At 39.4% G+C, this 27,259-nt stretch overlaps 1 protein-coding gene across 1 annotated transcript in view; it reads right to left on the bottom strand.

The window, feature by feature from the left end:
* LOC144475289 (tRNA dimethylallyltransferase) overlaps window positions 1-27,259 on the bottom strand; it is an 80,671-nt gene that overhangs the window by 26,325 nt on the left and 27,087 nt on the right. The window contains exon 4 of the mRNA XM_078191037.1: window positions 8,150-8,285. Coding sequence (XP_078047163.1) covers window positions 8,150-8,285 — 136 coding nt within the window. The remainder of the gene's footprint in view (window positions 1-8,149; window positions 8,286-27,259) is intronic.

Here is a 27,259-nt window from a genome sequence, read left to right as displayed (position 1 = left end):
AAAAAAAAAAAAAAAAAAAAAAAAAAAAAAAAAAAAAAAAAAAGTAGTAGTAGTATCCGCGTGCGCCGACCGCGTTATTTTTATGAGGCAAAAATATGTGAGTGTTTCACAACTTAAATAATGTGATATTCCGAAACGTTGAAGACATTCTCGAACGCCTCGGTATTCGAACGCTTCTTAAAATGCAATAGCTTTTTGTGGCCAGTAAACATTCCGTGAATGGCACTGGTGTTAAAAGGAAAGCCGTCGTAGTTGTAAACGCGGCGTAACGCCTCTCGGTCGTCATTGCGGTTACACGTTGTCATACTTGCACGTTGGATTACGTTGCCGGCGAGTCAGTCATTCATAAAAATAACGCGGTCGGCGCACGCGGATACTACTACTACTACTACTACGAGGCGCATTCAGCGCCGGCGCGGCTCGGTGCAGAGCACGCTGCGGTACGATGCAGCGCGGTGCAGCACGGCATGCACGTAGTACGGTGCACGTATGCTGGCGTAAAACGTGCACACACGTAAAAATGCGGATACATTCATGCGGTTATTGTGCAGCTAGGTGAGCGTAACCCGCCAGGAAAGGGGAAGACGAGAAAGCGGAGTCGGAACGGCTCGGCTCAGACGGGCCTCGAGCACAGGTATTACGATGTTAATCCACGATAGGAATTACGAGACTTTTTCCAATGGGAATGACAGATCACAGAAACATACCGAACGTGTGTGTCGATAATTTTGGACATTAATCGAATCAAATCAGTTTCATTGAACTATCAGTAATACGTGTTTTTTATTCCCGTTCTTCAAACCTTGCTTATTGCACAACTTTACTGTTAAGGTAATTTGGAGTTAAGTTAAGGATACAGTAACTTTATCATTTATTTCACTCATCCTTTTAACAATCTGGTAATTTAAGACATGTATCAAAATTTCTGAAAATGTGTCTTACGACGTCGCTATGTATATTCATATGGCTCTGTGAATTTTTATCCGAAATAAATTATCTTAACTTTGCGAGAAACTTGAAACACGATTTTGAGAAGCTGTATTTTTGAAAGAATTGTGCAGTTTCAATTGAAACCCGTGATTTTCGATCCTCCACTTTTATTGTGAACACAAAGAAAATTGCTGGGATAAAAATCGGACAACAGTCAGACCAGACATTTCTGGTGTGAATTTTGAAAACTGTATCTCGGGAAATACACACGGCGAAACAAGAATCTTTTTCGCAAGATTCCCGTGGTGCGATTGCCGGGAAATAAACACGCATTCGCTTAAGGGTATATTGAAGCGCGGATGTGCGTATTTACATACACTTGAACGCACTTATGCTTCCCGTAATAATTAGTATCCGTTCCACGAATTAGCCAGCGGGACTGGTTCCTTTCCCATCTCCTGCCGTCGCACGAACTTCGAAAAACAAAGGGAACACTGACGAGAACCGAGAGTCCCGAACCATTCGGTCCATTCTCTCGCCGGAAGAAAACGAATTTGGAAGCGGAAGATACGAATCGAATGACGAGCTAAGAACAATGCTACGGAGTACGAACAAAGGCCACGAAATTGCACATGCCACCGGCATGAAATCGGCATGAGAAAAGAACGAATGCGTTTTCAGCTTGCGCTTAAACAGATCAGCTAAAGCTTCTGTTCTTAGAAAGTAAAAAATTGGACTCGGTGGATGTCCTATTCCGGTCCTATTCTGTCCAAATTAAAAAATTTCCGTCTTTAAAATATTACCTCAACAAATATAAATTAGTATAACTCTTATTGTATAATACATTCTATTACATTTGAAGGTTCAATAAATTACATTAATGTTTTCTTGCAAAGTCTGGGTTTTATAGAAATTGTAGCATAGCTGTATTGGACTATACAAACTACAAAAATGTAATATACTCAAAATATAACAAAATATAACAAAACCGAGCGACGGCATCAACTGGGTAGTATAACTAATTTGTAGTATGTTGTTGATAAAACAATATTCAAACTGGGATTTACGATTGGTTTTGGGATTTTGATTTATTTCGTGTATGCTACAATTGACCCGCTATAAGCTTTCCTCTATTAAGTTCCATTTGGTGAAACTGTATAATTGGATGATCTCATTTCGGAAGATCCCGCATGATAGGTGGCTAGAACATCCGTGTGGGTGAAATTACTCAAGCTTTTATTTTAACTCGACCCATTTCCCTCTTGTTCTATGATGCGGACGCATACGCGGCGACAAATTATAGACAGTGACAATATGTAACATCATTAGTCTGGACAGTTACATTTGGCTAATCTTCTAATAACGATTTATTAATAAATAAATATTGTTATATTTTCAATAAGAAGCCTGTTGACTGCAAGAGTCGATCCTTTATATCAAAATACGTATTGCTGGTTCAGTATCGCATGTGAACATCAGTTCTACAATGTAGTAATTTCTGAGATCATTCCGTGTAAACGAGAAGTCAGCAATTTCTCCGAGAAGAATGCTAAAAACAGGTTTAACTAAGTGTTCAAGACATACTCCAAGGGAACATTTTCCACTTGTCTTCACGAGTATTCTGCACCCATTAAATTACAAATATTCTTTTCGATTAGAGAAGCAATGTTAATTAAATGCTTGACATCCTTTGCGAGCCGCAAATCTTGTTTGTGGTGTCATTATCTTGTATCGCCGAATGTTAAATCAATATCCTGGTTTAATTAAAATATGGTATTAAAGAATTCATACATCTTTCATCCATCTTTAAGTTTCTGTTAATTAAGAAGAAAATATTAAGGTCAAACGCGATATATTTTCTGACCCGGCGCGCCTCTTGATGGAATCGCGCAAACCAATTGTGTCTGCTAATGCGATGCACGCTAATATACATAGGCCTTCGTTTGCATTTGCAACGCGTGCGTGAGTTGCTATTAACCCTGTCACGTGAGGGAAAAGTAAATAAAATTACGACGCTCGACGCGGCCGCCCTTCGAACGTCGAGGCTCTCTCTCTCTCTCTCTCCCCCTCTCTTCACAAAGTTGCGATAAAGGGACTTTTAATTTCAACACGAGACAAGGATGTAATAAATTTGTCCCTCATACATAAAATTCCCCTCGCGTTTCCGCGTGACCCTTTAACGCGCGAAACAAGAACGTGTAAACGTAGACGCTTCGTAATCACTGGTAAGCTTCTCGAACAAATTTGCAAACCAACAGAAAAGACGCGGTTACAGTACCTTTGCTGTGACTAATTTTTATTAATATCGCCACAAATTACTTTACTTTAATAAATAAGAAAGAAGTTTGTTTCCGATTTCATTAGTTTGTTACAATAAGCATAGCACGCAATAGTAGTTGTTTAAAGAATACATAAAACAATAATACATCATTTGACATCAAGTTTTCGTATAATTTCTATTACGTTTTATTTAAAACGTTACTCAATTAATTCTTGACTAACGGTTACCGATTATAGTAACTGTTACCAACTACAGAGAAAAACAAAAATATAAGGGAACAAAAATCCTACAATTATTTTAATAAATTTCTTTAGATTTGTATAAATAGTAAGTAATTCTCTTTCTCTTATATTTAAACTTCCAAATAAGAAATAATTATTTATTTAAACGATCATTTAAATGCAGATTTACTGAAACGATGACCAACTCTAACGTCATATGACTCAGTCTGTGGAAAGAAATTCGATTGGAACGCGGGAAAAGATGCTCCGTACGGCAGGTCCATCGAAAGTTAAAGCTCGAGGCATTCTGATGGCGTGCCAGACCGGGTCGTGTCGGGCCGGATTCGGCTTCGACCGACGAGACGGGCTCTATGGAGCACAACGTCCGAGGCCAATAACGGGAAAAGCAAATCAGTATCGCCTCTCACTCTTTGGAACGATAGAGGTGTGCGTGAATGGTCGTGGATACTTCGTGGAAGGGAGGTCTTTCCACTGGTAAAGAAAAATCCGGCATTCCAACGCGGCTGCTCGCGAAACGCAGCCAGCGATCCGTGGACGAGCTACGCGTTGGGTGAGCGCCGTTACTTAACGATGGTCTCTTTCAGGGAAAGTTCATGCTCGGACGTTTTGCCTCCGGATGAACGAGAGAGTACCGTCCGTTCTTTCCGAGGATGAACGGTAGATAGAAAGGGGCGAAAGGGATCCGTTCTCGTCCAGATACCTGCTTCGAAATCTCATTCGTCGTATCGGGATGCCGCACGACTGTGGTCTTAATTCGACTCTGTGACAGTTCAGGGAATTTGTGAAATTCTTCCGTATCAATTTTTCAATTGCGAACGGTTTTGCGAACGGTTTTGCGAACGGTTTTGCGAACGGTTTTGCGAACAGTTTTGCGAACGTATTCTGATACGGTACAGTTGTTTCCGATTTGCGAAATGTAAACGATATCATAAATCTCAACTGCTTAATTTCATTTTATTGGAATTTTTGTTTCATGAACTGAATGTTGGAAATGTAAGTGATCGAATACTTTCATGTATGAGTGTGTATATAATAGACAAGAACGTAAAAAATGTTGCACAATTTTTCATTATTTGAGTACGTCAGCGTTGATTGCGCAATGACGCCTTCGGGGAAAGTTCAGATTTGCCCTGATCTAGATGAAAGAAATTCTCGAGCGGCCGATACAACCGCGATACGCAAGGCCGTTGAATCGGCTTCCGATTTCGAAACCGCGGCACGAACAGCTCGCCGGTATCTGGAATATGGCGGCCTCTGTACTACCGTTCTTGACTGTCCGTGTCAATGAGTACCGCGAATTTCAGCGGCTCGACAGCCGCCGATAGACAATCGATTATGTAATGCCGAATGTTCCGCGGGAGGTGCGCGATCGCGACCTCTAAAGTAGCACGATTTGATTTATCGCGTAATAAAATCGTGGCAAAATAAAACTTTCAATCGATCAGTTTTATTGGCTGAACCAAAGGTCCGCTCGTCCAATGTAGTAAACGGTACGTCGTAAATTCTGGTTATGATCGCGTGTGTTTTGAATCGTGGCAATTGAAAAAAAATAATTAGTTGACATTTCGCACAACGGTTGCTAAATTAATTCAGTAATATGATTTTTCTCCAACTCATCCTGGATCTAATAAACAGACGAAGCAATGATGAATAAGAGAATAGAAATTTTTCATCGCTATGATATTGACATATGTATTTTTATTGAACGCTTCGATGTTAATTTCGAAACTCTGAAAGATCGTCAAGTCCAGGAAAGTTTACGAACAAGAAGGAACACTGAATATTTTTGTAGTCGAGCATTTTTATACCATAGCAACAATTTTAGCAAATTCGTTGAATATAAACAAATCTTGTAACGTACAAATGCCATGATTCAAATATTCCACTATGTATATACACAGGTTACGAGTTCCCGGACTCCAGTATCTCTGGTATACGGAATGAAGTATTAATGATAACATGGACGCGCGCGCGCGCTCGCGCGATTAGTTTTTGGTGTGTCCGTGTGAACGATTAACTAAACAGTCGAGCTCGAAGGTCTGATAAATTTTATCGTTTATCAACGAGCATAAACTGTGTTATGGGAACGTGGTGGATTTATTTTTAATTTTTCTGTAACCTTTGATAGAGCGGTGTAATAAAATTTCTATTAATAAATGTATAAACTATATACAAGCCGACCATTTTTTCGATTATATGAATCAGAAATCGTCACAAGTTCAATTCGATGCGCATGAAAAATGATTTCACGAATGATTAAGGTGTGGAACAGGAGGACAAAAAAATATCATTCTAGTCGGAGAATAAAAAATTATTTAGATTTTTATGCAGCAGAATGGAATCAGTTTTTGAAGGCACAATTTTATAATTATCAGAATAGGTTGCGTACCCATGGCGGTCGCGTACCAACGTTGCCTCACTATCATATCTTTATAGTTTGCATAACCTGATGTAACAACGTTGTAACACCGGTTATTGGCAAGGCAAGAATTAAAGAAAAACCACTGATACCTAAAGCATTAAAATTTTTATGCACATATATAACACTTTCTATCAGCTTCTCTAATTCATATGGTAGTTGTAGGAACAGTACCCTTTCTACCAAGGGTAGTATAATAAAAGTCTTTATGGTACACACGTTATAGCAGGCCGTTAAGTGGCGCATTACTTATCGAATACGCGAGCAATTATTAATTTGTCAAACGATTTTCTCCTGATATTTATTACGATTATTAATGAATTGGTAACGCGATCGCCACTACGACTCCAAGTTTTATTTATCACCGTTACAAATCACTCCATCGACGATTATGTCGCTATTTTGCTTGAATATGCGGAATCGCCGAGAGCGACATTCATTAGCTCCAAGCAGGTTCCAAATGTCACACAGTTTTCGATTATTAAAAGCTTTTGCTAATGCTCACTTTTTTTAGGTAAGGGTAGAATTTGTAGAATTTGTAGAATTTTAATGCTCTGGTAATTCTGTAGAATTTCGCTTCTACTATTAAAATAATATCTAATTTTCTGTAGTTGCAGTTTCAGTAAATAGGAAATCAGATTCGGACGTTAGTGGATTATAATTCTATCCGGGTAATATTGCAAATGAATTTTTCGATCAAATTTTCTTACAGTATTATTCTGAACGAATTTGGTTTGAACTCGAACAATTTTGTTCGAAATTTATTGAATAAATAAAAATTATGAAGAAAAGGACTCCCGACTCTGTTCACATTTACATTACATTCACAATAAATCAAATCGAATAAAAGTTGGAAGAAAATTTTATTCGAATCCAAATCTATTCGAAGAATTTATTCGAAAAATTAGCAACTCTGTAGGAAGCAATAATCTAACCGTGCATCGAGCTACGCTGAACTTTGTATTCTACTGTTCCCTTTGAACTTTTACGAGCTATGAATGCAAACAGATGCATAACTGCAAAAACACCGTCGACTGCGTACGATATGGAATCGAGTTGAAGGAAACTAAACCAAAGAAAGGAATTAAAATTCCTCGAGCGGCCCGTTGCTCAACGTGTTACCATTTTTCTCGTCACAACTGAAGCGTTCACAGCCACTCGGATACTGTATTTGTCGCCACGGTATCTTCCCACGTTTGGATATCACGATAAACCTCGCCGCATTATTTAACATAAACTGAGTAAATCATGCGTCGGAGCGTCAGGCACAGTGTCGGAAGTTTACACGTGACGAAAACTCGAGCCTCGTAATAAACGGAATCTGAATGGACGAATTATCTCTTTCAGTCGTTCGTTAACAGCTCCAGCGAGCATAACGGCGAGGCGATAAACTTTATCGTTTATCAAGTAGCGCAATGTTATGAAACACTGTACGATTGCTTCGGCTTGTACACGCTGTGGTAGCCTTGAAAACGGTCGAGCAACGTCCTGCCGTTGTTCAGCAATTTCCGAGGAAGCGAGAAACGCCTCGGTAAATATCACTGGACTGCGGTTTCGACACGTTTATGGCAAAAATCATCAGCTCGTACAGAAAATTCTAAAGGCATAAAAAAGATTTAATAGTATCGCCACATTATTTCCGACTTATCAATTTCTCTGTTTCTGACAATCATTTCGGACCATTTTTATTTTGCACACTTTCACCGTCTAGTTCCAAGCATATTCCGGATTCTACTATACAATAGAAATAACTTGCACCAATTGCAAGACACAGCACAATGGATCTTTCTTCTTCAATATTCTTAACCATATATTATAAATGTATAAATGTATATGGTTGACGATTGAAGAGATGCAGCAGTTATTGTGCGAGAATGTCACAAAAGATGTAAGAAAAAGGGTGATTGTGGAAAAGTAGACGAGTCGATCATTCAACTGATATTGTATTTCATACACGATGTAAACGATCATACCAAAAGTCGCAGACCTTTTAGACAGAATGCTTGTAATGCAGGAGATACAACGTGGATAATACAGAATAAAATACTATCGTATCGGAGCAATCGCGGGAAGCCGATCTCCCTTTTGAATAGCATTTGAAATATTTGTTTCTCGAAATTTTCCCCAGCTGTGTACAGCAAAGGAGACCACGCGAGCCTGCTCATAAAATAAATTATAAGCCCAGGGGTTAACTCTTTGGGCAGCTGAAAACTTTTCCTCCGGGGATAGGAATCCTATACTGGAATGGTTTCGAAGATTGTCGAGATAAAGGCTCACCTTGTCGGACTGCAGCCACAGTATTATTGAATTTGGGTATCTGAGTAGACCGCCTAATCCGGAACCACCAGTTATCCGTTGAGCTTTCAGAAGTTCGGAGTGGGTCACGCCGTGCTGCTCGAATACTTGCAAGGATCTAGAATCAAACGAGAAGCGAATGTTATAGGGGGTTTGTATACAATAATTAATACTTTGATAATTCAGATTTTATTTCGAGCCGCCCGCAAAAGCCCATGATGTCAGTTGTGCGGAGAAATGGAAGTGGATCATTTTAGTCCTGTCCACTTAAATTTCGAATTAAGAGCTATGGTAAAAAGGACTTTTGTGCAAACGAAGTTAGGGACGGAATCGGCTAAATTTGACAGGTCTAGAACTCAATTTCTAATTGCGAGTACTAACAAGAAAAACAATCGAGAGCCGCAGGAAAAAAGATAATGCAACGATTATTCCGATGAAAGTAAATGTAAATAGATGATCAGCCTCGAAATGTTTTTCATGCTCTCGTTCGATATTGATCTCAGGGATTATATGCGACATGCGCCGTAATATAGTGTCATTTTCGTTTCCTTCGTTTTTGTTTGAATCCGAAGGTGCACGAACGAAAAACACGTAATTCGATCGGCTACGGGAATCGGTCGTCGATGAAGAAATTGAGACAGGGATGGGAATTTTTTTATGGCATTCAACCATGTTGGTGGGTCTTCGTTGCGTATGATTTGTGTCGCCGATGAAAACGATACATTCTTCCGACGATGATCAAGTTAACGGTTTAAAAGCGAGACCATAAACATCTCGTAAAATCTTATATTTCCCATAATCGATTGCAAGCTATGGCAGTACGGAACTTTATTCATTCACAAAAATTATAAAAGCAGCATTGCAATCAAACTTCTTTCCTTATTCAATTTCACAGCTTTTATAAATCACTGGTTGCTCTATATTGATTCTATAGTGTCGAAAGATATCTTGTGGTAGAAATAGGTGTAGCACGCGACGAAACAAAATAATATCACTGAATTAATTTAACAACTATTGTAAATCAGTCTAAAGACACAACAATCTTGACTAAAGACACAACAGATCGTACTGAATCACTTCAGTATATTCACTCAATTGTTTCTCATTAGGCAAAATGACGGATCGGATTAACAACGTCTTACCGTTCAACAGATTGCAAACGAATGTTCCCGCTGGTGCGGCCTGTGAACGCCTGTGGAATTCAAAGACCGAGCCGGCGCTTATTTTCGGAATTTACACAGCAGTTTCTGCGCATCCGTAATCAAAGCTTTTACCGTCTAAACATCCGGCACGGTACCCGATAATTAATCCAATACCACTGCCGAACAGACACGACGATTACTGGGTCAAAGCCAACCCGCTTAGCGCGGTATTGTAGCGATTATGGAGCCATGAGAGCCTGGGAAACGAAATTCTTAGCTGTGTGGCCACGTAACGTCGGTAAAATCTTCTTAAGCTCATTTAAGTCCATATTTAGATAAAAAAGTTTCTATTAAATTTTTGCGCGATTATGTTTCAACAAGTACTTTCGACGTCCCAAAATAAAGAATACTATTTTCGCTGGTTTTCGAGGTGAAAAATTTCAAACGGTGAAGCTGCCTTCGATTCTACAAGCGTCTTATCGAAAATCCGTGCCGATTATGCTCGTCCTATCCCACTGGTTCACACGTCAGAACTGCTAAGAATCGATGAGGCATCGAAGCAATCCGGTCACAGTTCAGCCGCAGCATCCGAGTTTAATCGGAGCGTAGTCAAGATACGCGCGTTCTTTTTTTTTTTTTTATATATATATATATATATTTTTTTAAGGAGACCGGCTCAATAAACTTGACTCTTGTGAAAGAGGGAGCTAGATACCGATTCTATCTCCTGACACAGCGGTTTATCGCAGATTTTGACCCCCGCTACGATGCGATCCACGTCCCGTTTTGATCTCTGAACCATCCGTTCGCATCCTCTTTTCTTTTGCTGAAACGGTCACGGGATGGATTGTGCAATCGAGTCTGTTCGATCGCCGGGAATCGGAAAAGACGCTGTAGGTGGGAACCGAACGGAAAAATGGACTTTCTCTTGGGAAAAGTTAATCCATGAGCACCCTGGCCTCCGAAGTCCATTGCGTCACCGTCGACATTCGCAGATTTACCGGCACTGACAGATTGTTGAGACCGAAGCCGCCAAAGTATCGGCATGGGCTTCGCTCCTCTGCTTCTTTTTTTCTCTCCTGTTCGCGACAAACTGCATATCGGCTTACCGGGACATATAATATCGTTAAGACGCGGGCTAAGCACAAGCTGGACATATGTATAAAGCGCGATGCACCGTGGCTGCTCTTGTTCTACCCTCGCGAGCTCCTTGGATCTTAGAAGCACGTGTAAAATGTAATTAGATTGGACACGTACTCCGATAACTAGATCTCCGGTATAACCAAGTAAATTGTATCGGCTCAAGTGTATCTGTCTATTGAATATTCAGCAATTTCGAGTCGATAGAGTTTAGCGTTCGAGGATGAACGTGATCGACGATATCAGGATGGAGATGTTTTTTAACCCTTTTATAAAATGCTCAGCTTTTAGTTTGAAACCATTGCCTTCGATTAGAAATTAATATGCCAGAATTGTGCAGAGTATTCCGTAGCATGTTAGACCTATTTCAACGATACACTCCACATATGGGTGCAATAAAAAAATATTCATACAAATATATGCTCGGTCTAACTATGTTTTTTCAGTTATGACGAGCCTTAACTTGAGACCAAAGTCGAATAAAACGTATGTTTATATAAATTTATTATCGTTTTTATTCTGCAGAATCTATTTCTGAAGTGGATCTCACGTGCTACGGGGCACACTCTGTATATTGTAAGGAAGAATGCGTAAAAACGTGTTCAAAGTTTAACATGTTTTTACAACCTCTATAACTCTTACAATCTCAATACATAAAACTTTGAAGATTTCTTTTTAAACGCATAAAGATTGAGCGAATGTAGAAACCGATTTTCGGTCCCACATAAAAGGAAACTCGTGCAAGAAACTGTTGCAACTTCATAATAAAATTCTTGTAAATTGACAAAATAAGTTTTGCTGGAGAGCTTTTTTCCCACATTTTTAGGTGTGCAACATGATGTAACCATATTCCGATTACGGTTGCAATACGTGTTGGAATTATTGAATTTATAGTTAAATACGGTACAGGATAGTCGTGTCGAAATGGGTACATAAAGTATGCAACTGTTTTCAGCTTATCGCGGTTGCGTGCACCGAAGAGAACAGAATCTTATTAAGCAAAACACTAAAATCGCCTTGGGCTTGTTATTTAATATTGCTGCGCTTTACACCGACCGTTCCGTCGCGCTTCATAAGTTATATTATTTTACTCCTGCGGAATGCTTTCCTCTCTCTCTCTCTCTCTCTCTCTCTCTCTCTCTCTCTCTCTCTCTCTCTCTCTCTCTCTCTCTCTCTCTCTCTCTCTCTCTCTCTCTCTCTCTCTCTCTCTCTCTCCGCGGAAGGAAATATCCTCTTATTTTCTGAAAACTCGAATATGTATTCGACGCGCTTCTATAGTACAAGTTTGCCGCCTCTTCTCTCGCGTATTCGACGTAACATACAAAAGTACTGACAAGTGTAACCAGTTTATAGTATCATTAAATACAAATACGTTTTGATGTTCAACAACGAACGAATTTACAAATCTAATAGCCTTCTTACACCGTGCTCAAGTGCAAATCGATTATTCTAATCCAGCTATTTGCAATTTCGGTGATACGTGTACTGTAATAGATCTCGCGCACTCAGCAAAACATTCTTCCTCTCTAATTGCGCAGCTTTTTCTTTCAATTAGGCGCATGAAATATTGAAAGTTGAATAACTCGAGAAAATGCCTGAGCTACTACTAATTTATTTCATTCGGTAATCACTTTGATTGTGAAGTTGGAATTGGTTGAATAGTATTTTCAAATCACAATTCCCATAAATGTTTCTATTGTTTCCATTACTTGTATCCACTTGGATACTGTTACAACAGAATTTCTCTTTCTTTCTAATCATTCATGTCTTTGTAATAGAATGTGACAATACAAAGAAATACAGAACTTTACTGGTCTCCAATTCCAAAATCTTCCTCGTCCCTTAAACAATTATCTAAACTAATAACAATTAATCTGTAATAATTCGAAAAAATTTCAAACCATAGGCAAACATCCACGCGATTTCGTTTGACCAATAGTTCTCCTTGAACGCACTGTTCACGCTTTCTAAGTATTCAGTTATGCTGCGTCTCGTCTCGAGATAGTCTTATTCGCATATTTGTTTTTCAGCGTACCTGCATATCGTCAGCTGTCGCACAATTTTTTGCGCGTGCGTGCTCGATTTTTGCGGAAAATGATCAGAAAGTGAAAGTTTACACAGGGGAAGCAATTTTCTCGGGCACAAGATCTAGAGCAAGAATTTTAAAGAAGCAGTTTCAATTGAACTATTACCACCAAACCTAAAACTCGTCCTACAAAATTGTATGAAAAAGCGATTCCGCAATCAGACCATCTAGCAGTGCGACACTTCTAAATGGTTTTGAATGGAAGAATCACACGTCAGTTTGAAAGCAATCGAGAAGAACTTTAGAAATATTGGTAATTCGTAAATAGTCAATTTATTTATGCTATTATACAACGTCTTGGACGACCTTCTTCTAGCTTTTTGAATTAAAGAAAGTTGTTTTGCCACATTTTTCTATATCAGTAAAAAGAACGAAGATGTTTGAATGCGCTAAACAGGATAAAATGAAACACCGTGTACATATAATTCTGATTTGACTGTTTCGACTGTTTTGACTGTTTTGACAATTGGACTATAGATCATTTCCTCTGTGCGAGACGAATCAGAAGAAAACAGGAAAGATGAATTACTAGAAATGCAAGAAGATCCTTTGGCCGATCTTACGAACGGTTTCCAATAAATCAAGGAGCAGGATCATTAAGACACCGTCGATATAAATCCGTAGCAATCGAACGGTTAGTTTCATCGGTACAACTTCCAGCGAACGACGTCCCTCGTACGTAACAGGAGCAGAGCGTTTAGGTCGTTCCGGATGGAAGCCAAAAAAGAAGAAAGAGGAAAGAGGAAAGAGGAAAGCAACGATAAGACCGAGTATAAATTCATCGATAGACCGGAGCTCGGACTCGTCGAGTTCGCTCGGTGATTCGTTATGTCGTACTTTCCCCTATGTTAGATTTCTCGACGCGGCGCGAAACATAATGCAGTTACCGGAAAATATGCAAGGAGAACGTGTGCCACAGATAATGCGAGATTAGAATTTTATGACCTGTTCTGTGCACGGCAAAAGGCCACTTTCCACTCGCATTTTCGTAGTCGGCGAACACCCGTGGCCGCCATAAATCCGTTCCCGGCGCAGATTCGTGATACTCAAGAGCGCGCCGCGAAAGGATATTAATAATACTACCGCGAAAATAAGGCGTATAAATTATCGACGCAATTAGCAATTGAATCTGGTTACACGACAGAATCGGAGTCTCGGTTAATCCATTTAGGGGTCCGCCATTATGAGCCAAATATTTATTGTTCGCCAGTGAAGAGAAACTTCGCTTCGTTACCAGATCGTCGTCAGCGCGGGCACTCGTACTATTGAACCGGTTGCTGAACATTCGCGGTCTCTTATCTTGCTCCGAAAGAACGTTGCAAACCTTCGTCGAACAGAAAACACGTTAAATTGTTGTCGAATCTCCGGCAGTTCGCGATCGAACGGCTCATTAATTTTCCTTCGATCGATTAATCGAGCACTGGTGCAACGCATCCACGCCTTTCGAACAAACACTTTTACAACAAAATACAACAATTGTAGTTTGTAATTTATGTGATAAACCTAAATTATTACGATAATATACATTACAGAGTCCTCTAAATATGGTAGTAAATATTTCTCGAAGAAAGCAGTTGGGAGCATAGTTATTTATGCAAGAGAAATTTGTTTGTTTTACTAGCCTGAATTTATATCTAAAGTTAACCCGGAATTTCAATTTTCATTTGCTTCACTAACCAGGCAAACTGCGATTTCGTCGCATTAAAAGCTTTAGTCGTTGATCTTATCGAAATTCCAACAGCTCTAATCTCGTTTACTGCTTTCTATTTTTGGTTCTCTCTATGTTAAACTCACAAACAATCGTTAAGTAAACGCCAAAAAATTAAACTTGACAGATAATGCACGAACATTAAATAATCTTGAAAAATCGAAACTTAACAAATGATTCACCAACTTGAAATAAACCTCGGAGACCTTAACTTAACAGATGACGGAAATAAAATTGGCCTATTGGTCTTAATGAAGCTGATTAAATGTAACGCTATTCAATCCAGCAATAGTACTGAGGTACGAATGCTTCGACCAAGCTTCTATTTCAAGCAGCTAAATGTGAAATGGAGAAACTGGAGAGATCCGGAAATATAGATCCAAGAATGTACATCTAAGAGTGATAATCCAAGAACGGTAAAAGCCTCCCTGAAAATGGTCTACGAACGTCTCGAAAGGGTCAAATGAACCGTAACTGGCAACACTGGAGATCTCGATTCCGAATTGCCGAATTCCCGAATTGCCGAATTCCCGAATTGCCGAATTCCCGAATTGCCGAATTCCCGAATTCCCGAATTCCCCATCTATCGGTGACTCAATCACACGGTCAGACACGGGTTCCAAGAGGTGTATTTATATCCGGTGTGTTCGCAGCGGTACCCTTCCATTTCGGCTATCTTTTATCAATACGTCGACTGGTACAAAAGAAGAGTCCGTAGGAGCCAGTGGCCCCGGAGATCGTGTCTCCACGTGGCAATGACAGGAGTACCTGGCTTGGCCAAGGTTGTGCCGAGACAGGACGGAAAAGCCGCGAGTAAAATCTATCCAGTCAGCGAAGAAATCCTGGCCGGCTGCCAAAGAGACAGCCAGACGTTAGTCATCCCGCAGGAGGCTCGAGCAGGAAGAAAGAGAACCGCGCGGACCGGCTAATAAAAGACAAGGGTAACGTAATTCCACCCGCGCTCCAATAATAGCGTTGCCGTTTAACGATGCTTCCGCCGTTGGCGCTCTTGTCTTTCGGCCTAAGTATTTTCATCGCCGATGATTTACGGAGATACGCGAGTGTGTCCCGGTCGTTCGATTCGTCGCGAGCATGAACGCACACCGCTTTCGCTGGCAACGAGCGTGTGCAGGGTTAGCGGGAATCACTTACTGTGGGCTAACCAATTTCTCTGTCTCTAGTTTATTTCCAAGCCTAATTAATGTTTTCTTTATCAAATAAGACATGTTAATTTCTTTTGATTTCTTTTAATTTCTTTTTATGTTATCTCGTATTTCCATCGAAAGATAATTATTTCAATTAATACTTTCTTTTACCACGATACAAATAGTTATTTACACACGCGCTTATCTCGATAATGCCAAATAAATCTTGAAAAATTGTTTCACAAAAATAAGAGTATCCCATTAATTATTTCCAATACTTTTGCAAATATTTTACTCAGTTCCGAAGTGGCTCCTTTACCCTTCCTCGCGTTGGAAAGTAAGAGTCGCGCGATATGCCTTCGGAAGTATTACACTTCTATTACCGACTATTTATGGCTCGAGCCTCGTTCCGTGATCCCTCTTCGTTAGCCTCCTTTTCCAGCGCGAATAATGAATCGACTGGGTTCTCTCTACTACGTGCGAGCGCGCGGTAAATCCTGCCGGTGTCTGCCCTCGGGTACAAGACCTAGAGCAAGAATTTTTAAGGCAAGCATAGATTTCCGCTTGAAATTATGGATATACATGATCGGCTGTTGCGTAAGTTGAAGGTAATAGGTAACTATTAAATTTAGCAAATATTAATGAGTATATTGCTTCGGATCTTCGGCGGTTTACTTGCTTATTAATTGATACGCTAAATGATAAAAGTCACAGAAACTTAATCTAATTTGCCATTTGCGATTATTTCGAACAAAATTACAGCAGCTGAAAGATAGAGCTACTTTTGAGCCCGCCGTGAGCTCAAAAGTGGATGTGGTCATATAATTTGCGATAAATCGGCTCCAAAAAATCGTAGATCACTTCCGTTTGGTACGTTGGAAAGCTGAAGCTTCCCAGTTGATAAACATGGTAGTTTTTGCCGCGAAAATAAATATTGCAACTTGTCAGGGGAGCTGGAATTTTAGCAATTATTAGGCCGAAGTTTTCTTGCCTGGATTCGTATCTTAATGTTCGAAAGCAAAAATATATTCAATTCTAAACTATAGTGTACGTTTTCAAAAAAAGCTTCTCCGCTGGAAATTCTCAACATACTCATATAAAAGCTGACACATTCAAATTTTCAAAATGCTGACAAAATTGTACTTTAGACGGTAAAGAAAGGTCTTCGAATACTTTCTAAATGTAGGAAACAAGCAAAAGCTAGTACGAGCTGTAAGAAATAATTGAAGAACTAAAAATACGTTACAGGTGCGTCGATCACAGATTAAACTCTAGATAAGAGATTAAAGAATTACAACAACAGCGAAATTCGATAAGTTTAGCGAGTAACACTTCCTCTTTTTGCAGTTGGCGATACATGCTGAGTGAAACGAGTTTCGTTAGGTTTCAGAAATGTAAGAAGATTGAAATAGTGATTACGATGATAAACCTCGACTTCCCGATTCCTGTTTTATCGAGTAAATTGTTTCGTACATGTCCTGACGTGGCAGCTTATTTGTACTTTACCTAAGGAAGACTCCTCTCGATTAATAGAACCACTGAAAAGAAATTCTAAAATTTTCTGCCGTGTTACGAGTTACAAGTTACGAGTTACGAGTTACGTGTTGTATATTTATAGACGGAGTCGAAGAATGTCACTTAAAACTTTTATTTCTCTTTTGTTTATACGAACGTTAGGAGAATTACGCGTTATATATCTACTAAAAGATTTTCGTTTAATCATTTGCAGTTTTAGCATTTGGTCGTGCCATTTTTCAATTCAACTGATTTTATTTGGAAAATAATACTAACAATAACTTTGAACTTTATACGACTCCATCATTAAAATTGTCTATCATTGTAGACTAGACGTAAAAACAGTGACAAGAAACAAACATAGCGTTTGACAGATATTTCCATTCAACATCCTAAAGACAATTTTGGATAACCCTGTGTATATTTGATGTTAGAAATTCCTGTTGAATCTTAATAAATACAGCCTAAAAGAAAGAGGTGGTTCAGGAAGCATTATGACTAAAGTAACTGTTTTCGATGATTATACAAAAAACACTAACAATAATTTGTTTTAAACATATGTACTTAAAAAGGCATTCTCTGTAATATTGAAAAACAAGTTTAACGACGTCTTTAATCAGCTTCTCTTTTAATGTAAATCACGATATACGAACAGTTAAATTCATCAGATGCCAATTAATCCGTCTGGTCGAGGTTTTATGGCAATTAAGACTATCCTTTCATAAAAGATGAGTTTCAGAAATAATTCTGTCAGAGAAAGAAACACCGTGGGTTGTTCGAGATACAACACGAATATAACTTTATACCGAATACTTATTAAAAATAAAATACCAGAATTATCAAGACCTCAAATCTCAATATAATTTTTATTATAAGACGCGAACAATGAAGTTTAAATCTAAAAGTTTGTTAGCATACAAATTATTTATATTTTGGAACACGATAGACAAATTTGAATGGTGCCGCATAAACAGCAGTAGAGTGCAAAGGGTTAATTTTACTTTTACTGTTCGATTCATTTGATTGGTACAACAACGTTAATTTCGTTGTTCAATTGTACATTTTGTAATACGCCGAAATATTCTATATAGGCGCAGCTTCAACGAGAACTGAAAAAACTGAAAGATTGACTGGTTCGATAGTTCCAGTGTAGACAATAGCAAACAGCTTATGTCACGGACTAAGCTCGGAGCATCTTTGACTTACGATACCTTGGCAATGCCGGACAATTCTATTAAACAACTACATAGTGGATGACGTGTTGGTCTGGAAAAAGTGCCAACTCAAACGTTATTCAAACGGTATGGTAAAAGCGTTGCTAACCAACCGAAAATCGTGGACACAGTACATTCCGTTTCGCTGTTTCGTCTCTTTTTCTTGTCCTTTATTTTTCAAACGTGAGCTATCTGTCGATACACCTAGTTAGTGTATAGGGACTACATAGGCCGCTATGTGGACACAGGTGTTTAGCATAGGTGAACTAGTTCGTAGGAGAGGCACCGAACAAGTTTATGAAATAGAGCGCCACGCTGATACGATGCGTGAAAAATGGTCGCCCGAATAGATAAGAGACATACTAATTACTATGCCGGCCGGCCGGCACAAGATTGGCGCGGGCGAGTATAGTTTCGAATAAATTACACGTGGCGAATTGTCACTATGTACGAGGCAACTATCTGCGCGTAGGAGTAGGAAATGGAACTTACTTTTGTTTAGGACAAGATAATTCAATGATTAGAGACCGATTCCGGTTGTAATTGGTTACGGTCGAAATGTCGGCTATCCGGGTACGCGTACAAACAATTATTACTGTTTCCTATATCTGCCCGGTCCATTTCTCATTTTCTAACATAAAATTTCAATAAGATGAACACAATTATATACTCATTCGTAATTATATCGATGTCAATTTACAAAAATCTTTCATAAATGTGATAAGAAAACGACGAAACGAAATAATAAACTGGAAAATATTGAACAAAGTATTGTAACGTTTGATATATTATTGTTCTTGCACAGCGCTAGTAACAATAGCAGGTAATAACAACATTTTACATAGTGTGTATATTTAATATACATGTAGATGTAATCCGATGTACATTAACGATGATGTTGACCGAAGTTGACACCGATGAATAGAGACACGAGAAACGAAAAATAGAGGGAGAAGCAAAGGGAAAAAATATGTAAATTGTTTGCTGTGACACATATGACAATGCGGCCGATCAAAAGATTAATGAAGCTGTTTCACAGGTGACACATATTGCGAGAAAACTAATGGAAACTTCCTCGCTACATTATTACGCGTGTTTGTGTTTCAAAATGAGCCACAACAACAAAGACCTAATAGACGATACAAAAAAGAAGCTTTCTATCACTTTCTCGTGCCAATTTAAAATTAAATTTCAACTATTTAATTTTGTGCTGCACAGTCAAATTTACAGGATTCCAAGTTTCATACGCGATCAAATTAAATCGAACGCTATGTTGAATTAGAAATAACACGGTGGATTACACATAATTTGGTGCAGTTTTACCTTCATTTAGCTCACGCGGTTATAGTATAATTGACGCAGCCATCTTGCGATAAAACACTGCTAAAACTAAGCTTCGAATTATGTATATATAGTACTTTCAGTTTAGGGTAACCTGCAAATCTTATTTTTGGGTAATGTAACGATCAATTCCACTCATTAACACGAATAAAAGGTGAAATCGACGATTACCTTGAAGTGCAAATGTGTGCCCGATGTCGCCAAATACTTTTTCCCATCCGTTAATCTTAAAACTGGTTTCTGAATCGAAGAAACTGGAATTATCGACAGATGTATTCAATAAAGAAACCCGACACTTCGTGAGTCAACTGAACGTACTTCATTTTTCCCCTTTTACTTTTACCTGAAATTTTGTTTCTTCTTCCACATAATTTGATACACATTGGAAAATTTTACAACTACCGTGCAATAGAAACTAATATTTTATTGATTTTCATATTCCTGCCCAAATTAGAAATGTGCAGAAATAAATATATATATATACATCTGTACACTAAACTTCTGTGCTAAGCAAGGTAAATGATTCGCATTTTTTATTTTAATGCTTCAACTTCCACATTAAATCAATGATTAAAAGAATCTTCCAACTTTGCACATTTCACGGTGTGCGATCTGAAAAGAGGATATGCGTCGTTACATTTTTCCATTTCCTCTTTCCCCATTAAACGGCAACTATCTTTAAGAAACTGATACTTCGGTAACCTTACACAACTGGAAATATCTTTTGCATTTAAGTTCCAATCGGAATATCATGACATATTCCGTTCTGCAAAGTCAACCGCAACCGCAATCTGATATTCGATAGATCGAAGTCACTCAACGACTAATAACATTAAGAAGCATGAGAATACCACTTACACGGTTCATCAATACTGGTTGAAATTCAACTTGAAAGTAGCAGATATCGTTGAATTTCAGTGAATTATAAAGTCAAATACGAGCTTAATAAATATCTAATTGCTTTTAAATAAATGCTAAGATTTAGAACTCCGACATAATGATCTATTTGCTTGGTACTCTAGCTTTTTGCACACGAACTCTCCTACTGTTCCAATTTCTTTAACCGCTAAGAAAAAAGTTCATCACTCTATAATTTATCGAGCACTCGACTCTGCATAATATTACACGTTCATACAAGACTTCTTTCGGTCGTGCCGCCGATAATGGTACAGCCGACTTTTCTTTTGGTGCCGGAGCGAAAGAAAACCGCGATACCGATCTATCGATCTCGCTCATGCTGCATTCGACTGATATCTCTCTCTCTCTCTCTCTCTCTCTCTCTCTCTCTCACTCCCGTTGTCGAATCATAATTATCGCGCTCTGGTATCGTTATGGAAGTTATCAGGAGAAACACGCCCCACCGACGCGTTACGTAAAATCGCCTAACGCCGTACCGCGCGCCGCCTAAGGTTTCGTGAACGTACGCGCACGTTTCGGCTGGGACGCATGAACGGGGCCGTGTTCACACGTGTACGCACATGACACGGTTCTTGCCGCCCACTCGCGCGGCAGATTTCCTTCGCGGCCGTGTGACCGATCTCGCGTAAAAATCCTTACGGACGACGAAAGGTCGCGAAATCCGTCTACACCTGAATGCGGGTACGATTGGCTATGACGCGTTGATCCACCTCGTCTCACACACATTATCAATGTTGTCTCAGTGTTGGCTTAGACGGTCACAACTACACAAAATCGTGCGACAAATAAGGAGGGAGGGATGGAGGGAGAGAATAAATGCGTAAAACCTAGTGAAGCAGAGCGTATGAATTGATAATACATAATCGTGGACATCGATCTATAGAGCAATCGCTACGGAAACAATTAATAGAAGAGTTTGGTATAATAGATCCTACGGCTATGCCAATAGGCCCCATCAAGACGCCCGGCCAAAGCGTAGAAGGTAAGGTCCGGCGGAGCCCCCGGTTGTTCCCCTTGCCCCGCAAAAACACTGTTGGTCTTCCAGTCGGCTCTGGATAATACTTACAGGTTCGGTCAAATTTCAAGAAACTGAAAAGTTCTTTTCTTTTCAGCAGAACATTTCGAAAAGAATTTAAGTCAAATAAGAGGAATAGATGAAAGGCATTTTAAGCCTACCGTAATAAACTATATTAATCCTATATTCGAATGACACTTTCGTGCTACCGTTAAACGGTGTTAAATGGACAATATTCATTTAAATAATTGTTTATACAAACAATTATTTGTTGTTTGAAAGTTTAAATAAAGAAGAAAACTATTTCAAGTAGTTTCTTCTAGATAATCAATTTTCGGATGAAACGAATGTTCATTGTTTCCATACTAAAGCGCGTGTCGATAAATTTTCAACAAGAAATATTCATTATTTTAAAAAGATAAATGAAAAACATGGTCATTAAATTGTAAGAATGCAATGCATACCTAAACATTTTATTTACATAACTGCGTTTGCTATCTTGAAAATATAATGAATTTTTATTGTTCGTTATCTAATATCTGGTTACATAATGAAGCCTACAGATACACGCATGCATTAGCAAAGATGTAAATTCTGTTAAATGAAATAATCAATTTTTGAATTAGTAGACAAAATTGTTTACTTTATTTTTCGGAAAATATATGAGACTTGTCATCGGTGATATTAGTCGTCACATTCTAAACTTAAAACTCGTATAATAGGAGAAAACGTTGGTAAAATCACATAACAGTTTCGTTATTAATATACACGAATCTTTTTTATCAACTGTCCTATACACCGCGATAAATATGTAACGAACCACGGGAGGGTAAATTGTTGTTTTTTTTCTTATCTCGGTAGAGCCGAAAAAAATACAACCGACATATATGAAAACCACAGAACGAAATTGCCAACATATGTTCTTAGATGAACCTAAATCCACGCGTTGGTCTCCGACAAAAATACACGAGTACTCGGGGAAAAGTTAATACGTACCTTAAGGGAATTATACTATCATTAGCATCGATTAAATCATTTCATACACAAGAATATCGTAAAGTCTTGTAATTGTTAAAGAAGAATTTTTCATTTACGTCAAAATCGAATAAATGCATTTTAAGAAAGCAGAAAGATTAAAAGAATTTGAAAATTTCTAATTAAAAGCTGAATAATCAATTTAATCTACCACTTTAACAACATTTAACATTTGTGTGAGATTATTTATAGAAAAAAAGAAAAAAGACAATGTGGAATACTTATTGTAAATATCAATCGCACAAAGATGATATACGTGCGAGATTGTTTTAATACGAGTTAAGATTAAATCTAGATTAGCGATCGTGAAAGAACGTTTAGAAATAATGTAGCTGGTGGGGCGAAAGAAAGTCTATTAATGAAATATTTATAGTTGGTTGTTATTTCGTTCACGTCATCGAAAATCCAACGACATTTGTATTCTCCTCTGAATTTACATGGTCAATATTAAGATCACTTCCTATTTCAAAGCCTCGATCAGCGAATTCCTGCGAAATTCGAGAAATCGTCGCAATCGCGAATCTTCGTTCAAGCGGAGAATGCCGGATATTATAAAACTTCGGATTTACTTGCTAAAACGACACGCGGCTCGTAAAAGTTCAATACCGCGACAGAAAGTCAAAACTCAATTTCGTTTTGTGCAACGTTACGCGTGATTGCAGGCTTTGTTCGCTAAGACGAAATCAGGAGGAAACCGTAAAACGTTTGTTAACATTCCTGTTCCTGAATGTTCGTGGAGTCAAGGCCGGTACCTTAACTGTAAAACCGGCTCCGGGAGATGCAACTTGACTCGACAGGGGACCAGCATTTATCCACCAAGTAATTTATAAGTATCAATTTCCGGAACGAAAGAATTCTCTCAAATGCGGTCGTTGAAAAACATTGGACGAATCACGGGTGATTGCTCGAATTTTCACTTTACAAAATTCTCGACCATTTTGATCGATGTTTTATTAGACTCGGTAATTATTTGCTCCTTTAATATTAATTCAATTTACACGTAAGGTGGCGCTAGCTCTTGTTATGTATCATTTTTATGCTGTAATCCTGAATTATAGTTAGAATTAAGAATTATATTAATTAAGAATTATAGTTACGAAAAGTAGTGTACAAGGAGATTACCGATTCGCAAAACCCCCCCAGTATTTCGGACTTATAATCGCTTACGCTTCGCGGAGTCTTAATGCTGTCTAGACCGGACGGGTCGCGAGTATATTCGTCAAGCGGAATCGCCTATTACGTTCCTTCGAATCGGCATGCGTTTAGGGAAACTGCCTCCGGGACAAGGCAGAAATGGGCGGCGGTTCGAGGGGGTAAGACAGGGGCTGGTAAGAGGTAAGAGCACCGGATAGGGACGTGAAAAGTTGGCGGTGGGGAGGGGAGGGGAGGAGAGGAGAGGAGAGGAGGGGGCGGTTTGGCAAAGATTCAAACAGTGATTGCAAGGACCTGTCTCAGCAGAGCGCGTCCGGAATATTTCTCCTTACTTTTCTCTGTGTCTGTACCTTTGTTCTTCTTTGCCAACTTCTCTCTATCTACCTTTCGCCCCTTCTCAGATCTCCGCTCACCATCCCTCGTCGTCGTCGGTAGCGCTTTCCTTTTACCCTAGCGCGTCCAGTTCCTGCGCTCCTCTTTTTCACAATCTATTCTCGCCGGAGAAGGACTCGAGCGTATTGACAGAGAGAGAGAGAGAGAGAGAGAGAGAGAGAGAGAGAGAGAGAGAGAGACTGTGATATATTCGGTCACGATTTATATTGCGGAAAAACGCGAGCGCGGCGATATTCTCATATATTAGGATACGCCAAGGCAAGAAACTGACCGCCCGTGTATCGAGATAGTCTTCAAAGAAATTGATAATAAGCGCCATGGCTACCGAATCCGCGAGAAATCACTTTCGATAATGGATGTACGCAGCTGGATTATCTACATCGGCTTTTTTCAAATCGTATTTACTCTTTCGGATCAAATTCTCTCCCGCGCTCTCTCTCTCTCTCTCTCTCTCTCTCTCTCTCTCTCTCTCTCTCTCTCCTCAGCAGCTTTCTCGAAAGATATCCTTAAAGCGCTGCCGTCAAATAGTATTCTGTATCATGGAAACTGTAGAATAAGAAACCCGATAAATTCGCTTAGGCCTAAGCGATGTCTATGTATCCCTCCGCAAGGTTTCCCTCAGCGTGGCGTCACCGTGGCCCCCATTCCGCGCGTGCAATTGCGAGGAGAACAGAATTTATAGCGTTAAGTCGCCGTTATCAGTCCTGTAAAGTGCGAAATAATGCGCACTAAAGATATCAGCATTTGTCAGGGCCTACCACCACGAGCAGATGGGAAACTTAGAAATAAATACAACCGCGACACGTGAAGCGATAGCAACCGCCTGCACCGACGGCCTGCGATTGCTACAGTAAGACACGAAAGTATTCGAATACATTTTCGGAAACGTTACATGACAATCGATCGGGTCATCTGTTTTAAAGCCGGTCGAGGGAATACTCGAAATAAATTTCTTCGGTGCGGACCGAACGCAAGACGAGAATAAAAAGTAATACCGCGGGGGGGGGGGGGAGGGGGGGGGGGGGCTTACAAAAAAGAAAGACTGTGCGGAGAAAGGAAGGAAAAGAGAAAAAGAGATAGATAGATAGAGAGGGGGGCAGAGAGAGAGAGAGAGAGAGAGAGAGAGAGCGTGAAAGGATCATTGGGCGTGTCCAGACAGATCGAATCGAAAACCCGCTACTTTATTAAGGCGGCGGGGTCAATGCTGGAACACCAGCCACGATAAAGACGGGACATTCCATTTCCTACTCGAACGTAAAGTTGTATGACGTGAGGCTGAACGAAACTTTCACGTGCTAGCCCACGACATTGCTACGAACTTTCATATAGTGCTCATCGCGGTTCTCCTATAAACTTTATATTCCATTTGAACTCCTATTTGTGGTACAATTCAAAGGGACCACGATATTTATCTTATTTATAAGATAATATAATTGAAATAAAATTATTTATAATAATTTTCAATTAAATATACTTTCACTAAAAGCAAATATTCGTTTGATAACTGAAATACGTGTTCTTTTACAAAAAAAAACTTCGCCGGCAGATTGGTTTATAATTCACGAAAACAAGACAAGAAGTTCCACAAGCGCGACAGAATTGCTAAAGAAAAATATTGAAAGTCGGCAGGAGGAGGATGCGAAGTCCGTGCGGATTCGGTTTTACTTTTGGAGAGGGACACGGATTTATGATCCACCAATGATTATACGACAAGAGTTCCGCGATTCCTGAATGGTGGGTCTCGACTATCTACTTCCGGTGCCAATCAAACAACGTGATCTACATAATTTGTTTAGCATCGGTTATAAATCATTACTCGGAGTGACGGCTTATCTCTAGCTCAAGCGATTCAATAGAATTGCGTTGCTCTATTTCTCCGTATCTTAAGCGGATTAAAGCTTGGGCGATCTCGCAACACTAGAAGACAGATCTGATGAGACCTTTATTAAATATTCGTCAGTTGTTTATTTACTAGTACCATTTCATTCGCTGGGACAAGTACTGCCCGTTGCTAAAAAAAATTGGCACAATTTCTGTCCAGGGAGGTACATATTCCACTTGCTCCGCCTGGCCTACACGCCCCCCTCCCCCCGTTGTACTCACTTATCTATGGCCTTTAGAAATGCATTTCTATTGGAGAATGAGAAGACAACGAACTAATCGAAGCGAACAGCAAGGTGGATCAGTTACCCGCCCCACCTAATCAACACTCTTAACACATATTCGTCCGGTAATTTTTTGCACCGCCAAATATTTTTCAAGTATTAATTTTTACCGGCCGCCTTGTATAACTACGAAAACTGTCAACGCTGGTAGCGAATGAATTGAAGCGACTAACGATTTGGAAGAATTCATTAGAAAACAATACACCCGGTTTCACAGATCGCGAAATATTCGATTGTACAAATTGTAGAGTAGACAAAACTATTTGTAGAATACATCGGTGCCCTTTGTGGGCTCTCTGAAGTGAAAATAATGAGGGTACCACAATAATTAGTCGCTGATACAAAAACCACCGTCCGTATCGCAAATATTACGCAAGTCCGAAATTCGTTTTAAAGGAACTCACCGGCATGGAACCTCACCGACCACCTGCTATAGGGAAGCCTGATTTACAACCTGTGTCCCTAGAAAACTCATTTTCTTCCATTTCAGCCGACCCTTTTAACGCTCCGCGGCCATAAACTTCTATTCGAGAATTCTTCTCGGTTCGCGCGGAGAAAGCAAAAGTACTTCGGACTTTCGATGAATATTTCTAAAACGATTGTTTAAAACGATTTCTATATGTATATTCGTTCTTTGAACTCGGAGAATTTTCTCAGATCAGGTACCAACAAATTGAACTTATTTACTCGTAAAATAGTGTTAACGTTTCGAATAAAAGATGAAATGCTAGAACGTTATAACAACGCGTATAACGTATTAACAAATACTAGCCGTGGCATAAACGAAGAAATAAGAAGCGAAAAAAAAACCCGCAAGAACGGGGACCGTTAGGAACAACAAAGCCTACGAACGAACTACGAAGTAGCGCCGGATCGATGTAGTGGCGCGGAGAAGTCACACGGTGCAAATGAAATTAATGAAACGGCTCGCTTCCGGAAAGACACGCACGTCGGGCGCCAGGAAGTCGTGACACGGTCCTGTCGGTCCACGTGGTGCACGCACGGCCATTCATACACGTGCACGTCGGATGCGATGAATTCTCATTCAACATTTTTACGTTACTTTAAATATTGTTAAAAACCGACTCATTATACAGAAGATTGATCTGGTTGATGTATTGCC

This window comes from Augochlora pura, chromosome 9 (assembly GCF_028453695.1).
Source record: "Augochlora pura isolate Apur16 chromosome 9, APUR_v2.2.1, whole genome shotgun sequence".
Classification (NCBI taxonomy): domain Eukaryota; kingdom Metazoa; phylum Arthropoda; class Insecta; order Hymenoptera; family Halictidae; genus Augochlora; species Augochlora pura.
The sequence above is the reverse complement of the archived record's forward strand: the minus strand, read 5'-3'. Positions and strand labels throughout refer to the sequence as shown.